Genomic DNA, 25,493 nt, shown 5'->3' with positions numbered 1-25,493 from the left:
TATGGAAAGATTAGGACCTAAAGAATCAGAATCTGCAACAGAAATCACAATAAAACAAAGTCTTGGCCTGTTAGGAAGGAGTTTCAGTCAAAAAACTGTCATTGGGTTCAAAAATGAAAGAATTACATATGTTATGCCAAAAGATTGACTGAATGGGGCATGCTGGGACTTAAAATGGGAGCGGGAGGATTTTAATGCACGGATTCTGAAAGGTTAAGATTCATTGACGGACAGCTTCATCAGGTCTTTATTGTGCAGAATAGTTTCTGACCAAATGCCTCCAAACCAGTGACTTTCCCTAACAGTGTAGTTTTCTCCGCTTGCTGCTCTCAGTATTTTCACCACAACATTTTGATTAGAAATAGTGGCAGAGTGTTTAGTTAAAGAGGGGAAAAAAAGGCGTCGCTATACAAGTGGGTCACCGCTTCCCGCTGGGATTGCTGCCGCGCCTCGAACTGCACACGAGCACCTGGCATGGAGCGAACAAATTGTCCAATTAGCACGTTTAGACATCTGCGCGTCCATACTGCCCTCTCACTCTCTAACACTCATTACATTGGATGGCGCAGTAGATTAATGGAGATAAAATGCACGACCGGTTTATGGATCGCTCGCTTGTGGAGTTGACGAGTCAACAGCAACAATAAACGGATCACGATGCATCGGTACAGTTGTCAACGGGCGGAATGGTTCACCACCGGTTTGTGCTTTTACCTGGAGACACTTCGTTCATTCTCATTGGACCGATCCGTATGATGCAACTAGTGCACTTTTAGACACATTTACTAAAACAACTTTATCAGTTACTTTCAATTTAAAATTGTATCTAAAAACCTTTGATACGCTTATAAACTACACTGCACTGCACAGATTTAACAAGTGGTTCCCCACCTTTTTTGGCTCATGACCACTTGCTGAGTCGGGGATTCTCGTCACATTTCAGATGTCTTTGAAGTTGTTCGCAAGAAGAGATTGTCTACTCTAAACCATGAATACCTTAGAGATGAGGGATATTTCTTCAATGTTCAAGTTTGTTTCTAAAATATTTACGACTAATTGTCCTGTTTGTTTTATTTGAGAGGCGTACATGGAGGTGACAGCAGCAGGTATGCTGGTCAACCGTCAACCTGGGAGTTTACACCATCAGCTGCAGCGCGTCACAGAGGAAGCGTGACCGTGGCTCTGAAACCTGGAAGTTGCTCTGCAAAAAAAGTATCCCATTCTTTCCCTACTTACTGCAACTCTCGATCCTCTAGACACATTAAAAGATACTCAGACCTCCTGCACTGCTCTTGTTTGTCGACTACACAGCACATCAGCACGTAGCCCGGGTGCTACGGTTAAGACACAGAGCCGGGACGTTTTTTAAAGGCTTGAATTAGCAAGTTATTCCTTTACAAACTCAAAAGTGCCTCTGTCATTCACATGCTTGGTCTTTCTTTTCTTGTTTCTTGCTTTTACGAGAATGCGAGTAGTACATATGTTGTATTTGTGTCATATCCTAAGCCTCAAACGTGTATTTCATTGTAACCTGTTGCAGAGAGAAAGAAGAGGCGTTCCTCTCTCTCTTTTAATCAATAAAGTATTAACCTATTTTTAGGTGCATCTCTGCAACCACTGGGGCTTTTTGAATAATTTGGGTTATAATAAAAGGCTACACACGTGAGATTTTGTTCCGACGTGTAAATACCTGTCTGTATGTTATTGGTTAAGAAGATGAAGGTGAAATGAAGATGACGGAAAAATCATGTGATTAATCGGTTAAATCTTTTAAACTTGACTTTTGCCCTAATATATAGATATATATAGATTAGGGCTGGGCTGACCCGTCTCAGCAATTTTGGGACAAATGTCCATAAGTCTGCGTCTTTGGGGCCCACGTGGGCCTGAGGGTGATTGTTCACATGGGCTCCATTCGTAGCCACAACGGGCCCATTAGTGACTGACAAGGGCCGACACACACATGAGGGACACGTGAAGCTGCTGGGCAAATGAGGTCCAAACGGCTCCTAAATGCCAGTCCATCACTAACACAATGACACAGCGGCAGGGGCTAAGTTTTATTATGTTTGAGTGTAGATGGTTCACTTTAAATAATGTTTAGAGGCTGGTGTATTTCCCATTCCTGGAAAGCTCACTGATGCTTGAAAGAGAAGGGAAGGACAGGCCGAGAGACAAGAGCAGGGAGAGGAGAGGAGGGAGTGCAGAGAATGGAGAGTGGCCGTAGTGTCTTTTTCGGGCACAAGGCCTTGCCATCTGACACCTGCCACTGAGTGGGCACGAATTCCCTGTCCGCTTGGCAGGAAGTTAAGGCCAGCAGACAGGAACTCAAAGGAGGAGTGTATGCTAATACCAACAGCCAAAGGAAATGGGTGCCTTTAGTGTCTGTGTGGAGGCCAGACAAAAATGGCACCTGCTTCCCTCACAGGCGCCCTTTTAGAGGAAAACAGGAGCATAAAGTCTTCATATGATTTCCCTTATTTGTTATCCACACTCTGGAACAAATGCTGCTTTTGGTGTTCCCATGAATGTCTTGTTCAAGTTAAAACACATACCAGTTAAACACATCTCCCCTAAGACATATATACGTGTGTGTCGTGCATCTTTACAGTTAGACACATTACACACACAAGGTCATGTAAAATGTCAACACTGAATATGACAAATATAATATAAGATGACATTCAGGGATATTATTAGTTCTGCTACAAGCCAGAGAGCTCAGTTCCTGTTGAAAGGCCTGACAGGAGGAGAGAGCAGCAGAAGAGGGAGGGAGCAGTGGAAGTTAAGAGTGAATACTGATGAGGAAAGCTACAGAGATGCAGTATGCCTACACAACAAGACATTGATGCACACACACACACACACAAACACACACAAGTTCCCAAACTCCAACATCACCAGAGTTTGCAGGTCACAGCAGAGTACGACCTATAAACTCTTCAACTACAGCGATCGTACACGACGAGACGCTCTCTTGTCGACGTTGATGTCACGCGCTGCACACAGACACAATATACAGCGTGCATGTCAAACACACAGACGCGCACAAAAGAAAACATTATGTTGTGCGTCGATAATAACAATTTATATACACGTCAGCGTTTTTCATTCCAAAGTGATTATGCCGTGCAGCGGACCTTATAAATGGTTCTTTATGCAGTATTTCACAGACAGCGCGTTGTAATCATTATTTAAATACCAGAATTGCATCCGGTGTAAAACATATGCATGATCAAATCGAATATGCATGAGTTTCACCCGGCGCCAAAAATATACATGTGAATGAGTCTGACGGTCTCTCTCTCGGGGAACGCAGAGGATTACAGCTGTCTGAAGTTAGAGACCTGTTCAGCTTTAACTCAAAAAAATCTCCACTTTTGGTTTGATCTGTTCTGTTTAGGAAATATTCATATATAATTTGCTGCGTTGACTTGGTTACGGCTCCTGCAAAACATATGAAGCTTAATATAATATCTGTTCGTCACGTGAAACAGATACAGTTTACAAAAAATGAAACACAAAGTAGTCTCTGGTGCTTTGCAACAACGTGGAGACACACCTCACAGAGGGTTCTCTGAGCCACCGGGGCGTTCCTGGGAAATGCAAAGGTGCAGATTTTTCTTTCCACCTGGTCATCAGTTTGATAGCTCTCAGACGATCACAGACGATCCCTGCCGGAACCGTCTTGAACAGGCCGCAATCAATTGTCTTCTAAACTCGCATCCCATTTTTTACACCAGGACTTTTTGAAAAGGAGCCTCAGGAATGATCTTTAACAGTGGCTAATGGTCATTTGTTCAAATGTGACTGTGACCAGCAGATAACTGGACCAGTGAGGCAAGAACCAGGGTGACTTGTAGGGCTGCAAATAACTCAGAGTTTAAAAAATAGAAAAAGTGAAAGTAAAAACACCAAAGACGAGGGGCGTGTTAGGATTCATGTCGCCAGAGTATGCACTTTTAAACTTGAGTCTTTCTCTTTTGTGTCTCTGTGTCGCCCACAGGGGAGTATTATTTGAAACATCTGTCAATTTTAAAATCTAAAGCAGAGGAGGGTCAAATAATAAAATGAATGCATTTTCATATGTCTATAAAATGCTCTGAAAATACTGAAAATGGCCATCGGATTTTCCACAATGAATGAATAGAGTTTGAAACATATTGTATGTTAAAAAAAACTAAACATCATTACCAACTCAACCTGAAAACTACATTTCAATACATTAAAATGTACAATATTGACCTTGAGAGGACTCTGGCCAAACTTTCCTCTATAATACTAGGTTATTGTATTTTTCTTTTTGTACGGAGCTTAAAGAGATGGATCTGTCAACTTACTTGTACTTATCTTTTACTTATCCGTTAACAATGTGTTACCTAGAGACGACAGTTTGTAGAAGAAGACCAGAGTTACCAATCTGGAAAGCAAAACAAGGAATTGCTGTCGACCAGAGCAGCAGCACAACTGATTTTAGCCACTTAAAAGAATCAAAATAAGTTGATTTTTAGAATATTTCTGCAGTGGAACTGACGCCGCTACATCTGCCTTTGCTCTACTCAAAGCCACCGTTGACAAAAGCAGTAGTTTCACCTCACAGAATATGGGAGTTGCTCGTGTACTGATCAGTTACCTGTTTGAGTTCATGTGTGATCCTATGAAGGGTTCATAGTGACAAAAGAAAAAGCTTTTGTCCAAGAAGCCTTGTGGTTTAGAAGAGATTAGAAATAATGGCTTTCGCGGTTATTCATCGTAAAAGGCTGCCTGACGAGAAGGTAAAGAGGTAAAAGTATCCAAGATTTAGCGAACACACAATTTTCTCAGGAGGCAAACATACATGTTGCTGCTGCCTCCATCCCCAACGGCATGTTGCTTAGTGCCTTGGCCCATGCTCTTGTCTGCTTCTTCAAGCTGGGCCGTGACGCAGACAATCTACTGTGGGTGCATACTGACTGTGGATAAGTACCTCATTCATCCCCACTTAAAAAATGTATATGACGCAGGTTTCCCATTTCTTTCCCCTTCACGCCCACAAAAACACATGCTCTCAAGATGTGAGCAGGTGACTCACCATTGACCGTGAGGTGCACCCAGCTGCCGTTGTGGAAGGTGTCGTACTGTTGCTCCAGCATCAGGACCCGGCACTCATACCAGCCTTGGTCATCGGAGCGCACTGGGTCAATCTGGAGGGAAGCCTTACCGTGCAGAGAGGCTCTACCTGGAGACAGAGGAGGAGACAAAAAAAAACACAGCTTAATTTGTCTTTTTCTACTTTTTGAAAGCACCTGCATGCGGTTTTTCCAGCGATGGCCGTCTTCTTCATTTAAACTCCCACCTAGTAGCTTCGCTGGTCACCACGGAGATCCATCATAGTCGCTGGATGTTAAGTGCTTCACGTCAACCTTTTTTTTGCTTCTTGCAGCATGAAGAAAAACCGATTCATGATGCACTGGCTTTGCATCAAAAGTATAGCCACCAAGCTATGGTGTAAAATAATGCTATTGTTTGTCTTTTAAAGAGATTAAAACAACAAATAACATATAGTATTGAGTATTGAATGTCATTAGGATTAGGTGCAACATTTTATGAATCTCTGCTTTTCCCATTTACATTTTCTTTACAGCGGCTCCATAAATTAAGACTTTGAACTACTACTTATAAAAATTAACATATGCTCAAGCCTATTTGAATGCACAAAGTCGAGTGTGACAAACCAATTTGTTCTCATTCCTATTAAGGGGGTGCGGTGGTCTGGAGTCTGTCCAAGCACTGCAAGGCAGGAAAACACCGTGGACAGGTCGCCAGCCTCTCGTAGAGATAACAGACAACACAAACACTGTACTTCATACCTATTGGGAAATATAGAGCCTACAAATCGGCTGGATTTCAGTTTTTAGGGACTGAACAAGGAAAGACAAAACGGATGTGAAGACCATGCATACCACCAAAACTCTACGTATTATTGCCATAATAATTCTGTTTGTAGATTTGAAATTACTTTGACATTTAAGGAAATGTTTTTTTGCTAAGATTTAGTATAGAAGATCCATACTCGCATGTCTACAATAAGGATATAGCGACAACCAGGAGATGGTTAGCTCGACATAAAAGTTGGAAACAAGGGGAAACAGCAGGCCTCTCTGTCCAAATAAATCAAAATATGATGTAAGCTTAGCAGAACCTGGAGGGGAAGCAGTTGCCCTGGATGAAATAACCAGTTTGTTGGTTTAATCTGTATTAAACTAACTACTAAAATGACATGTTTTTGTTTTCTGGGGGATTATGTGCAGGATTTAGTCTTCACTTTTCTGTAACAAGATAGAAATATTAATTAGTGAGCATGCTAGATATTTCCAACCTGGAAGCAGGGGGAAATCTTCTGGCTGTATAGCGTCATATCCAACGTGCAGACATGAGAGCGATATTGATCTTTTCATTTATTTCTCGGCAAGAACGAATAAGCATATTCCTCAAAATGTTTGAACTGTAACAGATTAAACTTCACATTATTAAACCATAATTGTGGGCTTGGAAGAAAAAAAAAGCGCAGCTACATTCCAGTATTGGAATTCATGCATGAAACTACCTAGGAGCCATACCTTCAGCGGAATTAAAATAAAGTATTTGATGTCACTGTGGGAAAAGACCAGCCTTCCACCTCAAAGAAATCATCTATTTCTCATAAAACTTCTCCATCCCCGGCACTTTTTTTTTTTTTTCTTCCAGGGCTGAGGATAAATTGGAGTTCTAAAAAAGAGGAAATCACAAGGGATGAGAGAAGTTGAGGAAACCAGGCATGGGGAAATCTTCAGCTGCTAAGCTGTCTGTCTTCAAGCCTCCAGCACGCTGCTCACATGGCCGCCTCTGACAGCCCAACAGACTGAAACACTCGCTTCTGCTGGCTGACGAGTGTTCGGAGATGGATCGTTTTCCCGAACTTTGATGTGTAGATGTTCTGTAAGCACTGTTACATCAAACTGTCAGGCAAATATATTGATGTGGAGGGTGTCTCTCCCGTTAATGTATATGAACGCAATAGAGAGATACCCCGACCCAGGGATGGCTGCTGATGTTGGCGGTGGCGTGAAGGGTGGGGATCAACCTCCCATTTGACAAAGAGTGAGAGGGTGTTGCTTATAGGTCTGCGGCAGTGTAGGGGAATCTACATATATGATTTATAAACCAATAAATATTTGCATAATGATTATATATATAGGTATATACATATTAAAGCGAAAGTTTGTAATGTTTTTGAAGTCATATACACAGTCCAATTAGAAACTTGAGGAGTTGGAGTTGTGAGACGAACGGTTTGCTCCACAAGGAGCCAAATTACGGGCTCATTTCAAACCAACGACATCTAAATTACTGTAGAGCCTCTTTTGCTCAACACATACAATGTACCTGCACGCCGCCACAGCCGCTCAAACGTGATTGGTCAATATTACGAAGACAACACATGGAAAGCAGAACACTTCTGACACCAACATCTTGTCTCATTGCCTACAGATACAAGTATATAGATATGAGTAGACATATGAAGCTACAGCCAGAACATAGCTACCTAATAAGCGTATTTATTTTGGGGTAGCAAACCGACAAAGCTTTTTTTCTAGTTTGGAAGCAGAAAATCGATGCAACAAAGAGGGAAGACAGAAGAGTCTACAGTCTGTAGAAAAGGTAACCTGTCTTTAAAAAGTCTATTTTTGCCTGGGCATTGAAGTGCTGAGTGTGTGTGTGTGTGTGTAGGGGAGCGGGGGGGGGGTGAAGGGTGGGGATCAACCTCAGCTCCCATTTGTCAAAGAGTGCGAGGGCGCTGCTGGAGACAGAGTTAACAGCACTGTATCCACGTCGGGGACGGCCCCCTGGGCACGCTGCAACACAGCACAGCGTTCTGTCTGCTGTGGAAACAGATGAGCTGAAACCTTGTTTAGATCACATCACAAGCTTTGTCAGATAGGAAAGCTTTGGAGAGGAAACACTAAAGATCTGAACAGACAACGTTGGCAGTTTAAGTCCAAACGAGCTCCGATTAAAAGGAGGAAGATATACAACTTGGTAAAGTTAATTTAGCACTTTCATAAATACAGTTAATTATGCACACCTGTAAGTCTTATTTTTTCATCCTTTGTTATTAAAGTCTTTACCAACCTAATGTACCTTTTTACAAAGCTGACATCTCAGCAAAACAGATCCCTGCTCACTCATTCCTGTACATTACATTAGAGTACTCTGGTGTCACCCATCATCACAAGAAAACCTCTCATTATTCCAACATGGGAACATGCATCATTCTAAGATGGTGAACACATAGCTAGCCTTGTGGTCCCAACACATCAACAGCCTTTGTATTTCATCTTGTGAAGTATTATTAGCAGTTTGTGGTCTAAAGTATCTTTTTAATCAGCTAAACTGCGTGAATTACAATAAATATCAGATTTCTTTTAGATACTGTGGAGTGATTGAGTGTTATTTTCAATATCTCTGACGTAGAATTAGAACTAAAGGCTATTTTTTTCACCTATATATATATATATATATATATATATATATATATATATATATATATATATATATATATATATATAGGTGATCATGAGGGCCATTAAAGTACATCAATTTCTTTGTCTATGAAATCCAGCCCTCTGTAGATTGAAACTTGTATTTCCATCAAAAGATGTGACATCCTTTCTTTCATATATATATATATATATATATATATATATATATATATCCAGACCAACTGATTGACCCGTTGATGGATTTAATGTCACTAAAAGTGATGTGATAATATTTGGATTTGTACAAACTGTAGGTGCAGCATTGATGGACAGTCTAGTCTATTGTGATAGCAACTGTGTGATAATATCACATTTAGTCTATTCACCAGTTTGATTCAGTGATAACGATCCATGGGAAGAGCCCAGATGAGCTGAGACTTCACAGACCCAATGAGCATCTCATCAGCTGTTGTCCGGCGTCATGATCACGCCGTTCGAGGGATTGCATGTCAACAACGACAAACTATAATCTATGAATTAAGACTGGCCATATTCATGTTGCATCTGTTCCCTGGTAATTCCTCAGCAGCGGACGTGACGCCACATGGCAGAGGCCAACTAGAGCGTGAGTGAACGACGCTAAGCGCGATGCTGTTTTAACCGTGGAAACCGTGAGCGAAAATCCTCATGCGCACATTTTAAGTCCCAGCATGCCCCATTCCACCGGTGGATCATACCCGGCTGCCGGTCAGGAGGCTAAAGTAAACAATATAGCGACTGCAGGTTCTACAGCAGCCACTACAAAACCAAAACAAAGAGGGTTTCCCCGACAGTGAGTCACTGCCATTAGTCTTCTTTGTAGTAATGACCCTGCTTGAAAAAGCCCACGGGGAATTACAATGAAGTTAAAACTATTCACACCCTTTTAACTGGAAAAAAAAACCCCAGAAGAATCTGTTGTGTCTCCATATAGGACACTTAAACTATAAGGATAGCTATTAGCAGGTCAGGCAGGGGTTTTGTTCTTGCTAAAGAGGTGGGAACAGGAAGTGATCTTTCTGACCCCGTTTTGACAGCTCGCCATCTCGTCACAAACGCTGAAGCATCATCAGAGGAGCCGATATCCTGCTGCAAGTAGTCTGGGTGAAGGCGAAGCCAGGAGGAGATGTTTAAGTCACCCTTATTCTAAAGTTATAGAGAAATAAAAGGGATTGATTGTTGTGACAAATCTAAAAAGAATTACCACTGATGCAGATCCCATGAGCTCTTTCAGCTTTGTAGCATCTTTCAGTTCATCGTTATGGTTTTATGAGTTCAGGCTCACCAATCTCATAACAACGCTTTTGACAATAACAGGCAGCGCTTTTCAACGTAAAAACTCAATGTAGAGAAACACTGTTGGTACCGAGCTGGTGAATTAATGGAGCGTTCAGCAGCTGAAGAGTCTAATATGTGTTGGTTGAGACCAAAGACAGAGCTAAAAGGTAGTGAATAATGGAATATTGGATTTTTGTTGAAACAGTTTTAGGGAATTTTCCTTTTGGAGGCTGCTCTTGATGGTGCATTTGAATGATATTGTATTTATACGAACATGTTCCTAATATTTTATGCACCCCATGTATATCAATGAGGGTAGGCTGACTATATCATGTTATCCGTATTCTGACGCTCAATCCATAGCATTTTTTTCAATTAAATGCCAGTGATTTGTTAGCCTGATGAATACAAAGATGTTCATGCTTTATTATATACCGCTGTTCAATAAATAACTTCCTACCCCACTGTATAGACTCTACACTATATGCTCTGTGCTGCATTGTCATTTGAGTGTGTAGGTAAGAATACATCTACAATGCAGTTGTAAATTGCTGAGACAGTTATTTCTCACTATGCACTCAGAGGCAGCAGACGGCCCATGCACAGCCCCAAACGCCAAGGCCTCAGTGAACTGCACTATGCCTTATACTTTAAAGTCCAAACAGCTGGAAAACAGACTGAATCACACTGGAAGTGCAGGACACTCTTCTCAATGCAATAGGATTGGGAGGTGCATGTAAACAGCTCATTTAGCCTGTTATATATTTAACTGGTTGTCAGAAGTTTCTCAGCCAGAAACTTATAATTAGGTCTGCGGCAGTGTAGGGACATCTACATATATGATGCAAAATCAAAGACATATTTGCATAATGATTATATATTAAAGCGAAAGTTTGTAATGTTTTTGAAGTCATATACACAGTCCAATTAGAAACTTGAGCAGTTGGAGTTGTGAGACGAACGGTTTGCTCCACAAGGAGCCAAATTACGGGCTCATTTCAAACCAATGGCATCTAAATTATTGTGGAGCCTCTTTTGCTCAACACATACAATGTACCTGCACGCCGCCACAGCCGCTCAAACGTGATTGGTCAATATTACTATGACAACACATGGAAAGCAGAACACTTCTGACACCAACATCTTGTCTCATTGCCTACAGATACAAGTATATAGATATGAGTAGACATATGAAGCTACGGCCAGAACATAGCTACCTAATAAGCTTATTTTCCAAAATGTGAAACTATTCAATCCAAGGAGTTGTTATTGTCTTTAACATTTTGATAACATAGAGTTCAAGAGGTCACGCTGTCCTATCTTTGTTGATCAGAGCATACAGTTTGACTCTCGTTCTCAACTTTGTATCTGCTGCATTGTCAACGCGATCAAGTCCCGTGGATTTACTCTGCTGAGCAACTAGACGGCCCTTTTATCCTGATTTATTCCATCCAAATGCTCATTAACTCAAAGGCTTTAAACTAGATGAGCTCGATAAAACTTCTCACAGTGTCTCTGTTGATGTGGCGAAAGATAAAGCAAAGAAATCCAGGTCTGAAAGAACACAGACGTCTTACCAGTGTACTCTGGATCCACATGAGGAGGGTAGAAGCGGAAGTTGATAAAGAAGGGAATAGGCACTCCAAACTTGAACCACTCCACCACATAGGGGGGCTGCTGGCCGTCCAGGGGAGGGGACACGTCACACCCCAGGATCACGCTCTCACCGGCGCGCGCCGTCACAAACCGGGGCTCCTCTCTCACTCCGTGGGCACCTGAGAGGTAGATGCAGAAGCGGCGTTTACCACAAACAATGTTTGACGACGTTTAGCTCAACGGCGCTGGAGTTTGACATGCAAGACGCAAAATGGCCGCGGAGCAGACAAGTCTCAGTGCATCCAAGATTCATTTTACAGCAATAAGCGGGCGTCAATTATAGCCAATCACGTAAAGTACTGCACACAATGGAGTAAAACAACATGCAGCCGTGTCCTGCACAGAGTTTCTGAATGGTCACAATGCACGTGGGTAATTCCTATTGTCATCTGTCACCTGCATCTGTTGCTGAGTGCTCTGTGGCTGTGCCATACTGTACCATAAATGAGCTGCCAAAGGGGTTCCATTGATCATAGCTGGCTGCTGCTCAGATAAGCTTTACTATGAGCACCGCCAGGCCCTGGCGTTTAGCCACGAAAGTCCAGGCACGCCGCCGAGCGATGACCTATCAGATGACTGAAAGGTCGGCATACCTGGCTCAGCAGAACGCTCACTCTGGGAATGGATTTTCTCCAGCTGCCACCCCCGCTTTCATTGAACCGGCTGTATCTCCACCGTCAGAGCGAGCATGACTACCCGCCCTCGCCCAGGGGGGGAAATCACTTCAGGGATCAGGAGACATGCTGACGTATCACTCCGGAGAGACAGCAGCTGAATAACTTAACGCTCTCATTAGCAGCGTCATTTGCATTAGCGGGGCTAATTTTTTTTCACAAGGAGAGCAAATATGTTGGGACTCTGAGGTATTAGGGGCTCCGGCATCACTGGTGTTGCTGTGACGCGTCCCTGCGCTGCGGTTCGCCACAGTCAGCATAGAATGAAATGGAAATGTTGATCTGTGCCTTTTCAGCTGTGCATATGTTCATTTAGTTCTCCTGTCTGAAAACATGAAGCTTGGACTCCCCCCTACAGGCCTTATGCATCACTTAGTGATTGTGTTTACCAGTTTAATCTGCATTATCCTGTGACGGAGTTAATCCACTTTATTTGTTTCAGCCAGCACTGATTCTGGACTGAAACTGGGCAGATTGAACCACAATTACACTTTCACTTTTTTTTTTAAAGTGGAGATGTGATCTGCCTGTTATTGGCCTCTCATCTCGTGGAATCTGTTACTGTTGTACCCATCTGTTGAGAAGGGAAACAACAGCTATGCTATGCTATGCTATGCTACCCTGAGCTCTAAAGAGCGGCAAAAACCAAATGAGACGCATGTTTGTGACTCAATGAACAGCAATTGAACATTTAGAGCTCTGTCAGACCAACACGAGGGTGCAAAAATCAGCGCGAGCCTGAAAACTAACCTGAAACAGATGTAATGCCCAATAAAATACAATGTAAATGTCACGAGTGAGACTTCAGACTTCTGATTGGGGAGCTGATTGACAACCACAAGCCGCAGATGCTGCTTATCACAGAAAGAACCAAAACTTCATGTACTAAGTTGGAGCATCTGAATTATGCCGGTAATAAAAAAAAAGCAGCATTTTTCATGAAGATGAAACTGTTGGTTGGTGTTAGATGAAGCGGGGGGGGGGGAAGCGTGTCGACATGCGTGACGTTTGGCGAGACTGAACGAGAGGAGAGTTGATCGTTGCAGAGATCTTCTTTGGGACGACCCTCCGCCCTGCAACCTGAACGACACGTGACCTTTAATGCACTTCAGAGAAAACCTGTCCCATCCAGTTATGTGTGAAAACATAATCAGAAATTTGCTAAACTAATCCTTTCAGGCTTGTCAAAATCCTGGAATTCACACCTGAGCACGCTCCACTGCAGCCGCATTTATAACACCTTTAAAAACGATTACAATAATCACTTTCAACACCCCATGCAGGGCCACCGCTCAGACATACGTTCCGAATTGTCTCGATGAACGCTCTTTAGTGAATTATAGGTCAGTGAGCTCCGGCAATGCTGCACTGCAATCAGAAACAACTGTTTCAGGGATTTTCAGGAAACAAAGACGCGTGGTCCTCCAATGTGTGGTTAATAACACATTCTAGGGAGACTTTGAATGTCTTTTGTCTTTACTTATGGGCCCTGCTCCATGGCTTCCAGAACAAAACAGAGATGCAGATCCCTTCCATAATGAAACACACTGGTCACATTGTTTGGTTTGAGTAAGTAGAGTCACTTGACATGAAGCCCGGGCTCAAACCCATGTGGCACAACTGCGCATGCTGCTGCTGCTGCTGCTGCTGACGTCTATTGTTTTCGCAGCAGACTGCAGTTCAGGTTTCAGATTCAGAGGTTTCTCTGGCTGGCATTATTTTTGGATCCCAGTGGCGGTGGGAGCACGTCTCGGACAGAGGACAGACTTTAAAGACTTGAGATAATATATTGGAGGTGCTAATAATTTTCCAAGTCCTTTATGGGATCCTCATGACGTGACAATCAGCAGAGGTTTGGTCACCGCTCTTGTCTTTTTCATTTCCTTAATGGAGACTCGGTGACCCGATCAAGTTTATGGGGCTTATTCAGGAGGAAATATTGACGCTCTCACTGACACATGAATGCGATGCAAGCGCCCATGTTTAAGGACTTCCAAACAAACAGCACTGTAGATATAAAGGGATCAATACAGTTAAGAGATGATGGCAATTCATGATTGCTTTGGCTCTGTAAATGTCAACTGATGCTGAAGCCCTCCGTAAACACACACACATGCGCTCACACACACACACACACACACACACACACACACACACACACACACACACACACACACACACACACACACACAGGTAAAATCTGTTGAGTAAGATCTGCATCAATCAGAGAGCTAATAAATCCAGGAGACCAATATGTGTTATGTATCCATACTTGGCATAGTGGATTTACTGCTATGATCAAATTCCTGAAGGATAACAATTCAGTCAGCTGTCACATAAATCCTGTGTGGCAGGAAGCGCATGTACAAAAGCAACATACATCCCTCAATTGTTTAATAGGTTAAACGGGCAGTATAACAGTTTGATTAATAAGTTATTATTTTCTTGACTAACCATTTGGTCTAATTCTTGTCTATATATATATATATATATATATATATATATATATATATATATATATATATATATATATATATATATATATATATATATATATATAAATATATATATATATATATATTTAATGGTTTGATTCTGCAAACTGTCTTTTAACTTTGATTTTCTTGAGCTATATATATATATATATATATATTGTTTTTATTGTGTTTTGCATATAACTAAGCCAACAGCCAGCAAGATACCATAAATTCAGGAAGAGAGAACAACAAAGAAAGTCCAACAATATTGAAGCAACTTCAGCATTTCTCTCAATTGAAATCAGACATCAGAATAAATACTAATTGAATCATCTGTCTCAACTTATTGTCAAGGCTTTTGAGACAAAGTTCACAAAGTTAAGAGTTATACATTTTAGGGTTTGGTCATGAGGCATTTCATGAAACCTTAACTCTCTTGAGTCATCGTCATTTGTACAAAAGAAAATAGGACTGATTTCCACTCAGATCACACGACTCACATAGATTCTCCTCCTGAATATTCCTGAAGGGATCAACTTCGATGGTGAGTACTTTCTTATCACACCTTGCTCTCTAAAAAATTGTGTTTTGCTTTGATTCTTTTGCAACAACATAATAAGCTCTAGTGAGAGCTTTGCTTTTACAACAGCTTACTTATCCCCGAGTTTTTTTTCTTCATGAGATACATAAGAAATATTAGCAAAGCACACAGGTGAACAAAAACATTAACTCGGTGAAAACCGTGGAACCAATTTTGGCTCCAGACCTCTTTTTCCCTGTGTTTGAGTCATCGTAGGAACCCCAAATTCCAATTCTTGTGTTTATTGTATGTATCTGTTCAGCAAAGTCTCGGGGAAAGAAATGTATATCTGCAAAAAAAAAAATCACTTTTAAAAGATATTTTGATCGTAACTATGAACATCCAGCATGATGTGAGCCAGATTCTCTAAAAATGCCTCCTGGAGCATCAATAAGACACTTTTTGAAAAGATTAGGACCTAAAGAATCAGAATCTGCAACAACGAACAGAGACTTGACTTGTGACGAAGGAGTTTCAGTCAAAAAAACGGTGTAAAAAAAAAGACATATTTTATGCCAAAAGATTGTCTGAATGGGGCATGATGGGACTTAAAATGGACGCAGGAAGGTTTTGGCGCACGGTTTCCAAAAGGTTGAGAGCCGAGGTAAGCAGTCGGAGCTAAACGTCGACTGATCCACACGCTGTGACGTAACTACATCGACTGTTCGAGGTCAATCAACAGCTGCACATGAATCATCGCAGCAAAACAGCGGAGGGGCAAGCGGGTTAAAGCCAAGAGATTTCATTTGGAGCGCTTTTCAAGTGGCGCCGCACTGTCATTTCAGTGATGATCACAAATTTGTACAGTAAACAGACTCTCAGGGGCATTTTGGGGGGGGGCAACAAGCAGAGAGCAGATCCTGCGAAATGTTTTGACGGTAATGACGTGCAATAACACACTGGACAATATTGTGGAAATATGAAAATTGAGGAGAGTTCAAGACGATTTTAGAAAAGCAGTGCTTGAATTCTCTGGTCGACGATGTTTTTTTGTTGTTGTTTTTTTACTCCGGCCAACTGTAATTTAGCCTGTGCTCTGATTGAGTGTGCGCACGCGAGAGTGCGTCGCTCGCTGCAGTCGGAGCTGCTGTGAAGGACCCATCAAGCTGCGTGTGTGTGCCTTCAGTGATGAGGACGTGAGGGCTGCACACCGGACAGAGCTCCCGATGTGGAGGATGTAATGGAATATAGACTGGACGGAGGCTGGAGAGACTCTCAAGGACGTGCAGCCACCGGGCTGGACGGGCCACTGACAGGGCGGTAATTGAATGCCAGCCTGCATGTGCTGAAGGTCACATCAGAGAATGGCCTGTGTGTGTGTGTGTGTGTGTGTGTGTGTGGTGCTGAGGATATGCCTGTTTGCAGTATTGGAAGAACTTTTCAGATCCTTTACTTCACTTGTTTTTGTTTAAGTTTAATTAACAGAATCAATCAACACCACACAAAGAAAATACTTTGAATACAGTTCTGCATTGAAAACATTCAACGTTGATTTAAAGCATCCAGTAGTAGTAAATGCATTCTTTATTTAAGGAACTGATCGCTGTCAGTGTTTTACTTTGACACATTATGAGCGCTGGAGGGATGACACGTGTTGTTTGATCGCACTGGTTTTCTCAACAAAAGGCCGATGGGATTTTTTTTTATGATTGCATTTTGGATAATTGCAGAAAAGAAGCTCTTTGGCAAAAAAACATTCATGATACTGCCACGTTTTGTCCAGCAAGATCATCTTCACAAATGAACACCACTTGCACCATGCAATCAACTCCAAAAACACAATACAAAACACTGTTGACTTCAAGGGAAACACAAGTGATCCCTTATATCAGAGTTTAGGAACAAATTCCTGCAGAACCCAAATGACTTCCGGGCAAAATGTTATTTTTGTAAATGACATTACCCACTGGATACCAACAGGGTATATTCCGGTATTCGGAAAACAACCTCAGTGTTTCTACTTCTACTTTTGTACGCGGACAATCCGAGATGGATTTCCTCTCTTCTTCATTCTTTAGCTCTCCATCATGACAAAGTTCCCCCTTCACACAAGCAATGCTCTGTCAGGGATGCAAAGGATGTGCTGACACCTGCTCAAGCACACAGCGAGGAGCGACGTGTGAAATGGGCTTGACTTGCCAAACACACAAAAGGGCGAACCAACATCGCTGGGCACTGCACCGCCAGAGGTGCACACAATGGAGCATCTTTGGCAGCAGCTGTAAGTCCCATAAACTCTCCAGTCACTTTTTAGAGGAGATATAATGAGTAATATAAAGAATGACACATGGAGACGTGTAGCTGCAGACAGCTCTTATTAGTGCTGTTTGTGTCTACGTGCAGCTGGTTATGAGATTGCGTTTATTCAGCATCACTAAATGACGTGTGAAAGTGTGAATGAAAAGATTGAAAGCAACGCAGAGCTCCTATTCTCCGTGTACGCGGCTCAGATCTCCACAGCTCCACATGTCTCCCAATCAACGTATCCACTTCCATTTAATTCCCATTTTGCCCTTTCCCTCTCTCTCACGCTCACTTCCTCTTTCTGTGGCTCTCACACAAACACTCGAGCTGCAGTTCAGAGCCACAGAAGTGCGCTCAGTGGAAACTCAACACTTATGGCTGGAAAGAAGTGCTTCTCAGCAGATGCATGTATGTATTTCCCCCCAAAAGATGCACGACACGACCTATGCAGCGTTCCTTTCAGAGGCATTAAATGTGTTCGTGATTGAAGATGGAGTCTGTCGAGCAAGTGCAACGTCATTTTTAAGAATAGAACTAGCATGAACATTATAAATACTGTAATATATCGGTTTATTGTGATTTGGACGTTTTTTTTGTTGTTTTTTTGCAACATGAAGGATCTCTGTATGTAACTACTCATTATGTTGAATTGGTTTGAACAAGTGTATTGTTTGGTCTATTTCATTCATGTTTAAGCACTTTGTTACATATTTGAAAGAAACACACTTTCTAAAAATAATGTGGATGAAGATAAAAATCAAAATACCAGTCAAAAAAATGTTATTTCCCTTTCAATAATCAATACACACTTCTACACAATTATTACATTATTAATTAACATAATACTGTATAAATGTTGGTCTCATTGACTATTGTTTTTTTTTCTCCAGGTTTAAATCATTAGAATTCCCTCTTAAGTCATTTGTAATTTATTGGTTGACTGGCTGATTAAACGCAGGTCTACATATTATGTTTTTCCAGCTGCATGATAAGACAGATATGCTAGAACTGGACCTGCAGTGACATCAACACAATGATCATATTTGACTGCTATTCTCATACATGCTCTCAGAGAGATGATCATGTAGCGGCTGGCAGAGCGGTCCATCCCACCAGAACCACATGATCCGGAAAAAAAAAAAAAACTGGCTTTCCCAGAATGCTGCAGGCTTTGTTTAAAACGAGACTCCGCTGGGACCGGACTGGCTGAGGGAGGAGGGGGAGGGGCAGCGCTGGCACATGCCCAGTACGGAGCGTCTGCCATCCACAGCTTGAGCACAGGCCCTTTCCTAAGCTCATCATGCTGTACTCTTATGATTGGGAGCGAAAAAGTACAGCTTGGAAAAAATATGAAGAAGAGATTTGTTGGGAACAGTTTGGACCAGGAGGAAATCATTTCAGAAGGGGAAATATGTTAACCACACATACTTATGGTTAACAATACAGGATGTTGTTTTAAAAAAATACTTTAACTGTTACCTTGAACCTTGAATACAAAGATGATACTTTCTATTCATGAAATTACACATAGCAAGGTATAAAGTAGTTTGAATTGGCTCCAACCCGACCAATTGAAACAGCAATGTAAAATGTATTTAATGTCAAAATGTCAAGGATGTTGTTCCACACAATGACTAGCTTTAGTCAAAGAGCTTTTTTTTTGCTCTCTTTAATGGAAAAAAATCCTCCTTCAGACAAGCAATGCACTTTTACTTGAGTATTTCTAAACTGAGGTATTACTACATTTACTTAGCTGAAGGAGGGTAACACAATGCTGATTAAACCAGGACCCGCTGATGAAAGTATCACAATATTCAAATATTTGCAGTATTACAAACTGGGTGTCTGTGGCAAAATTACTGGCAAAACATACGCAGTATTATATTATAGTTTTTCTCCATTGTACAAAGACTTAAGAAATGGAGAAAAAAAAGCACATTATGGATTTTCGAATGCAGTTTACACAACAAAATATTTACAATCAACCAGAAGTGAAATCTTAAGGATTGCCACTTTACGTAAAGGGTAAGAAAGCTTCCTCCGTTACTGCAATGTGTCCCAGCCTTGTTACTATATTACTGCTATGTACTATAGCAGTAATGTCAGCTGCAGGGTACTCAGCAGTTTGACTTTTTATTCTGCTGCATGTGTTTTCATGAACTCTCGTTCTATAAATGTACCGTCGAACCTCATCTACAATCTAAAAAAGAATATAAAGTTGCAACACATCAAATGAAATGAATACCAACTGCATAATTCAAGTGTTATTTTTGCTTGTATTCATTGATATATGTATTATATAAGTATTGATTGCTTTTTATAGAACTGACCCTGTGGCACTGTGGCATTTAGTGCCCGTCACCAACCACACTAGAGACACTGCAGAGCCTGCGAGAGCGCTCAGAGTTCAAGTGTTCAAGTGGCCTTTGATTATTATAGATGTTGAGAGCCAAACAACTTGACAGGAACTGGAAAATGTCTTTTATTGACATGTATTGTTAAGAAAAATAAACTTTAGATTGTTCTATTTGGTTTTGTATGTTACATTGAGGCAGTTTCAGTTTCATTTGGATTAAGATTTTTTAAACAAGTACAGAAAAGCAGTCGCAACGTTAAACATCCCTTAATTGCACTGAGACCGGCAAATTAGAACACTGCTGTCAAAACATTTCCTCAACCATCTCATGGAAAGCAGCCTCACACAACGTCCCAGACTGCTGCCACATGCAGACAGCACGTGAAGACAGCCCCGACGACCTGAACCGCAATCTAGAGGAGAAGAGCTTTCAGGCACGGCATCGGCGCTACTGGGAGACCTTCAGGTACGCGAGTGGCAGTTCCGACACCTCTGTCTGCGTCTGTATCATGCTGTCTTTGAACGAGTGCGCCTTCAGAAGAAACCCAGCGACAAGAACAAGTGTGCCAAGCCACAGCTCACGAGGGAGCTCCTGTAAGAACATCAAGGAGCTGGGCTCACGAGAAGGGAATTACAGATGAATACCATATGGCCAAAAGCCAGTTCAACAAATGCTTAAAACACATCAAGTCCCAGCTCAGGACCTGAGAGGAGAGCCAGTCTGCCGTCAGTGACTCGGGCTGAAAATAGTTCAACTATAACACTCCCAGACACTTGCCAACGACATGTAATTGCCTCTGCATTGCCACCAGCATCCCTCCTGCATCACTTTAGATAGATAGATAGATAGATAGATAGATAGGTAGATAGATAGATAGATAGATAGATAGATAGATAGATAGATAGATAGATAGATAGATAGATAGATAGATAGATAGATAGATAGATAACTGTATTAACTCATAGACAACAACAGACTCATACAGACAACAACAGACGAGGTTCACAGTGCACAACAGACAAAAAGCACATGGCAAGAATGAACAGCAGAAAATGCCATATGCAACAAGACAACAAGACACATAACAAACATAGAAAGATGCTACATTTGAATCTAAGAACCAAAACTAAAGGTGTTCATTAAAAAATGGATTGGTTGGTTGTCAAGTCCTCGTGGACTTTTTTGAACTAACTGAATATGTGAAGTTGTACGAATACTTTAATCAAATGTAATATTCCTTAAATGTATATTTGAATGCAACAGCAAATCCACCGGCTAATGCAACAGCTCGCTAGCAAAGCTGAAGACTTCAAACACTTGCCAAGAAGAAGAAAACCACCAAATTCATGATATTGTTGACGCGGTGAAGGTGAAGCTGATGAACCACGTAAAACCGGGCCGTGCTTAAAAACCCCGACAAGGTAGATTTGAAATGATGACACGCAATCCAGAAAAGCCAGTTTTAGGTCCATGAATTGGAAGGCACATCAGACACCACAGCACTGCACTGCTATTTATATTACTGTGAGGAAGGTTTTATCGACCCTTGACAATGTTTTACCTTTTTAAATAATCATTCAGGAATGTGTGGCTGTTGGTATTTGATAGGATGAGGCAACACCTATCCAGTGGGACTTTTATTATGAAGGGATGTTGTCTCTAAGACCATTGCCAAACTTTGTTTTTTTGCAGACGGTAGCAATCACAGCCAAATATGGCGTTTCCTTCATGTGCAAATCGGCATTTTTGCCAAGAATGCGCAAGCAGCAAAACAATAGAGAGCGTCTGAGTTTCAGCCATTTTTTTTTTATTTCTTCCAGGCATCAGCCTCCCTTACGTCTGATGGAAAGTCACACTTCAGTGATTGTGTGTTGCGCTCCAAATGCTGCCAAAACGCAGGTGACCTACACTCAACGCCGTGCCTGAACGCATCATGTGTAGACACAGACGGAGCAGACACAGACGGAGCTGCTGCTGCTGCTCACACCACAGACACGGTGTAGCACACATTCAAATGAGCATATCTTACTTTTAATACGACGTACCCACTGCTTGACCCCTGCCCAAGTTCCCTTTAGCGGGCAAACGTGTCCATGAGGGAAAACAATCAAAACAGATGACACTGTCTCTTAAAATCTTGACACTTGCTTTTAAGTCAGGATTCTGTTCACTGACTTCACCTTCCACTTTTAACACCGTCCTGCCAGCCATGAATAATTCCAGCTAAACTTGACCCATTTACACTTTCAGTTTCCCTTAAAGATGAAAACATTTCATGCTTCTGGGACTCTCTGCTCGTCAGACAGCCTTTTTCATTAACACAACTCAGCATAGAGCTGTAAGTATGCAACTATGATCTCTACTGATTAAAAGAAGAGAAGAAGAAGAAATGCTTGTGAATAATTCTTAAAAATGCGCATCATATTTTACAGTACCAAGCCAAAACCAATTCTGTTTTAGCCCGTACAGATCTAATCCATTCACAGTGACAAACTGGACAAAGAGAAGTAAATCCTCATATTTGACAATACAGTTTACTCTCTCACTATTTCAATATATTCCAATTAAATTGGCCAACTCACATTTTCAAAACACCTTTGTTTGCAGATGACGACACGTTTATGACCACCGTGCCTTTGTGGGAAGAACACGACCTGCATTTCACGAGCAGAATCATAAAGATGTCAGCTTATTCAGTGACCAATAATTCAAGCAACAGTAATAGCAGTAACAAAAAAAAATGAGCCGATTCACTTTTCACTCTTGAGAGTCAGATGAGAGAATTGATACCAAGCTGGTGTCCGTACTGTAAGTTACAGCCAGCAGCTGGCTAGCTTAGCTTCGCACAAAAGGTGAAAACAGAGGAAACAGTTGCTTTGGCTCTGTCACAAAGTAACAAAGATGTAATATTTCTCCAAAAAAAAATTGTTTTTACATTCCGGTGTTTGTCTGTGTAAACAAACCTGTTAATTAGTGAAGGAAAGAGGTTTCAGTCGTGGGACAGAGCTAAGCTGTTTCCTGTATTTATGCTAAGCTAATCTTCTGCTTGTTGTCACTTCCTGTTGAACTGAGAGCAGAATCAATCTTCTCACAAAAGAAAACTAACCGGCCTATTCCCCCCAGAAATATCAAACTATTCCCTTAATAAATGCTCGATGATGCAAAGCAAACTCCTTCAATAGTTCATCTCAATGCTTTTAAACACTTCTCTTTTAGCTTTACTCATTCGCTATCTTTCTCAAACAACATCCTGCCAAAAGAATAATGTATTTAACTTTGCATTCATGACATCAAAGCTGCATAATTATTGTCTAGCCTTTCATTGATGACAGGTTGGTTTGTGGTCTTCATTGTCAGGAAAAGGTGATGAACATGCAGTTCAGTGCTCAGACACTATAGAAGTTACTACCACTGGTGGACTACGTTGTGATTTGTGAGTCCCTGGTGCAGCCAGCTATACGACTGCAGTGCAGTGCCCACAGCAGACAACGTCTTTGAGTTGATATTATTAGGCCTCATCAAGGCCTTCGAAAAATGGAGAGCCTGAGCGAGGTTCCCTTTTCCTAAAAATGTTTTACGAGAGGAGGTTTTCACATTGTGCCGGGCTTGGACCTCGCTGTCATCACAGGAGGAGCCAGACATGTGAGCAGACCAGTTTTGACTGGGTATGTGGGGTCAATGGGATCAGTTACCAGGCGTCAGCTTGGAACATGTCTCCCTCATCTGGACACGAGTGGAAGAGCAAGGTTAAGTAAGTACATGGGTCAATACAGAGTGCTCAGATGAAAAATATGAACAAAAGGGATATTGTGCAGTTTGTTGCTACAGGAATGACTGGTTTACGAGCCACTTCGATCAGCACCATGGGTCGAGCCTTGCAGCCTGTATGTGCTCAGTGCATTACACACAGCACTGTCACCGTGTCCATGTGCAGTGTGGGATTCAGCATGTGTGTCACATGCATGCAGCAGCGAGCTCTATCAATTCAAGAGTGCATTTTATCTGACACTAATGCATTATTTAGTTACTTTCCCGTCTTGAAGGCTGAGACGGTCACACCCCTCTCTAAAGAGCTCAAATGGGACTGCTTGCTATGATACAATGCACACATCCCCCCCCCCCTCCTCCTCTCCCTCTCTCCCCCCTCTCTCAGATGCAGGGACGTTATTTCCGACTCGCTCGTGGTTTTATCACACGAACTGAGCCTCGTGGATATCACAATACAGACCAAAAGCCCTCGCAGCCATGCCAATCAAGCCATCTTTGTCAGTCATTCTGGAGCATACGCATCACTGGCATGTGATCCCACCTCACACATATCATGCACATGGGCCAAGCCATTTCCAGACAATTGTTGTTTTTTCTCCTGATACGATCCAACCAGGGCTGAACTTTCACGTGACATATGAGATATGCAGCCATTTGTTGGGATGAATTACCCCCACAGTTCATATCGCTTCACGTACAATGAAAAAAAAGGTTTAAAAAAAAATGTCAAGCGACTGCAAAAAAAAAAAAGCAGCAGCAAGCACACACGGAGGCAGCAGAAATCATATGTGCGGCACAATATATATTGCACTTCAACTCACCTTGAGCGGCCGTTCCTCTGGTGCTGAATACACTTGCTATCAGAGTGGCCACATACCAAATCATAGTACTATTGCCGACCAGCTATTACCACGCAAAGTGCCCCGTTCAACCAATCTCTCATATTCGACCTTGCACCTTACGGTCTCCCAGCAAAAGCCCCTTTTTCATATCCTATTTTCTTTCCTCGTGGCGTTTCCCTTCATCCCTTCCCTCCCCCGTCCTTCCATCCGCATCCTCTCCCGAAGAGACAGAGCACCTGCACCGCCGCGTTTGTAGTAGACGGAGCCGTTTTACGAGCGCATAGTGAAACCAAGTGTGAGAATGCAGCCACAGGTCCGCCTCTTCTGTCATCGGATTGGCTGCTGATTGAGGCTTTGGGGCGTGTATTGGCTCTCCGTACGCCCCGCACCCGAATGACAGGAGAGACGGCCGTGCGCCGATTCAAGGTGAGTTGGAGCGTGCCATAGTAGTGGAACCGCAGTATCATGCGCATTGACAGAGAGAGACGTGTCCACATCTTTAAATACCTCTCCGTTAACTGGCACCACGTGCACCATCACCGCCCATCATCCACGCAGCCTTTTTTTTTTTTTATTGCTTTTTTTGTTGCATGCATTATTCGCCACATCATTGTTGGCACCATTCAGTTGTTCATGGCGCAGGTTTAATGCATCTGCAATGAGAAAGAGCGGACGCCGGTGGATGTGTGTGTTTGTGTGCGTGTGTGTGTGTGTGTGTGTGTGTGTGTGTGTGTGTGTGTGTGTGTGTGTGCGTGCGTGCGTGTGCGCGCGTGTGTGCGTGACTCATCTGTCGTTCACCCATAGCCCTCGGCTGTTGTCATGTCGCTGTCACCGACATGAAACGCTCTTTTTTTGTCCCCTCGCGTGTCTGGCTTTATGTGATGGGTGTGGCGACAGATACAATACCGTTTGGCTACGGTGCTTTTTTTTTTTTTTCTTCCTTAATGGCCGCGAGCGAGCGCGAGGATGCAGCTCCATCACGTTGCCCACTGCGCACACATGGTTAGCACTGATAAGCTTGCCTCCCTTTCACTCCCCCCTTCGGTTTCTACATGCAGAGGGACCGTAACGCCTGTG

The 25,493-nt window shown here is 42.2% G+C and overlaps 1 protein-coding gene across 1 annotated transcript in view; it reads right to left on the bottom strand.

Annotated features, from left to right (window-relative positions):
- LOC137790338 (protein turtle homolog B-like) overlaps window positions 1–24,672 on the bottom strand; it is a 49,101-nt gene extending 24,429 nt beyond the window's left edge. The window contains 3 exon segments of the mRNA XM_068584484.1: window positions 5,072–5,218; window positions 11,396–11,593; window positions 24,396–24,672. Of these exon segments, the coding sequence (XP_068440585.1) occupies window positions 5,072–5,218; window positions 11,396–11,593; window positions 24,396–24,459 (409 nt within the window). The 5' untranslated portion in view covers window positions 24,460–24,672.
- Between the last annotated feature and the right edge of the window lie 821 nt (window positions 24,673–25,493).

Source organism: Clinocottus analis, unplaced genomic scaffold (assembly GCF_023055335.1).
Source record: "Clinocottus analis isolate CAN_PGR_092001 unplaced genomic scaffold, fCliAna1.0.p SCAF_2, whole genome shotgun sequence".
Taxonomy (NCBI): domain Eukaryota; kingdom Metazoa; phylum Chordata; class Actinopteri; order Perciformes; family Cottidae; genus Clinocottus; species Clinocottus analis.
This window is presented reverse-complemented; position numbering and strand designations above follow the sequence as displayed.